This window comes from Haplochromis burtoni, unplaced genomic scaffold (genome assembly GCF_018398535.1).
Source record: "Haplochromis burtoni strain Fernald_Lab_line unplaced genomic scaffold, NCSU_Asbu1 Contig_280, whole genome shotgun sequence".
Lineage (NCBI taxonomy): Eukaryota > Metazoa > Chordata > Actinopteri > Cichliformes > Cichlidae > Haplochromis > Haplochromis burtoni.
The window spans coordinates 785763-786756 of record NW_024582641.1 but is presented as its reverse complement, the minus strand read 5'-3'; the positions used below and the strand labels follow the sequence as shown (position 1 = coordinate 786756).

At 41.2% G+C, this 994-nt stretch overlaps 1 protein-coding gene across 1 annotated transcript in view; it reads left to right on the top strand.

Annotated features, from left to right (window-relative positions):
• Positions 1-303: 303 nt before the first annotated feature.
• Positions 304-994, top strand: part of idh1 (isocitrate dehydrogenase (NADP(+)) 1) — a 9535-nt gene continuing 8844 nt past the window's right edge. The window contains exon 1 of the mRNA XM_005940029.3: positions 304-437. Coding sequence (XP_005940091.3) covers positions 324-437 — 114 coding nt within the window. The 5' untranslated portion in view covers positions 304-323. The remainder of the gene's footprint in view (positions 438-994) is intronic.

Below are 994 nucleotides of genomic sequence, written 5' to 3'. Positions count from 1 at the left end.
CATTTATGATCAGTTTCTCTTTTTAAAATTAAAATAATAGAATTGTGATCTAGCCAATCAAAATATTGAATCTGTAGTTTGTCAGTTTTACTAATATCCTTTCAGATGGACCATTATAACTGGTGGTGCCGCCTTTTGCCACCAAACTGTCAAATAGCACCCATTGTGCAACAGTCCACGCATAGAACAAGCGTATCGGTGGGCGTGGAAACCCTCATCAGATGGACAATCACCGCTTTCAGACCTACCCTTCTGCGGTGTGGATTTATCTGATTGGCGTTAAATGTTTTCCGCTCTTCTCTGATTGGCCAAGACTCTTGCCAATGAGCTCGCGGACTAGAAACTGGCACCTAGCAGCTAGATACGCCGTCTTCTCCGGCAGGTCATCGTTCGGCTTCCTCATCTCTGGTTGTGTCGTGGATCTTAAACTCAATACGGTAGGCGTTTGTAGCACTGAATTAAACAGCGCTTACTGCAGAACACAATGATGGCGTCGTTCAGGAAAGAAAGAAATACTCGGCGGCTCCTTCTTTTTTTGTTTTTGTTGTGTTGCTGCTGCTGGCATTAGCCGTCATCTGTCCAAAGAAAAATAAAAGGGGGGTGGTGACAAAGTTGAAGTAACGCGTTTTTCTGTTTGCTTTGCTATGAAATACACTTTTGTGTCGGCTGTTCATTCAAATTAAATTGCGGGTAGCTTAAGCAAACCGACATAGTGGCCATTCAGGCCTGATATCCTCAGCCAACACCTCCTTCCTGGTTTCAGGTTTCAGATTGTTATTTATCAGATTTTTTACCTTGTCCTGTTAGTGCTCTGCATTCCTTCTTTGCTTAACTCAAGTCGCTCTTCTTTAAGTGAACTTTAGGCGAGATTATAAAATGAAATCTTTGAAAGTTGTGAAATCATCTGTTGTGAAACACCACCAATAAGGTCTTTTCAACCGAGATTATTAAAATAACAATGGTAATAACAAAAATAATAACCAAGGAGGTAATC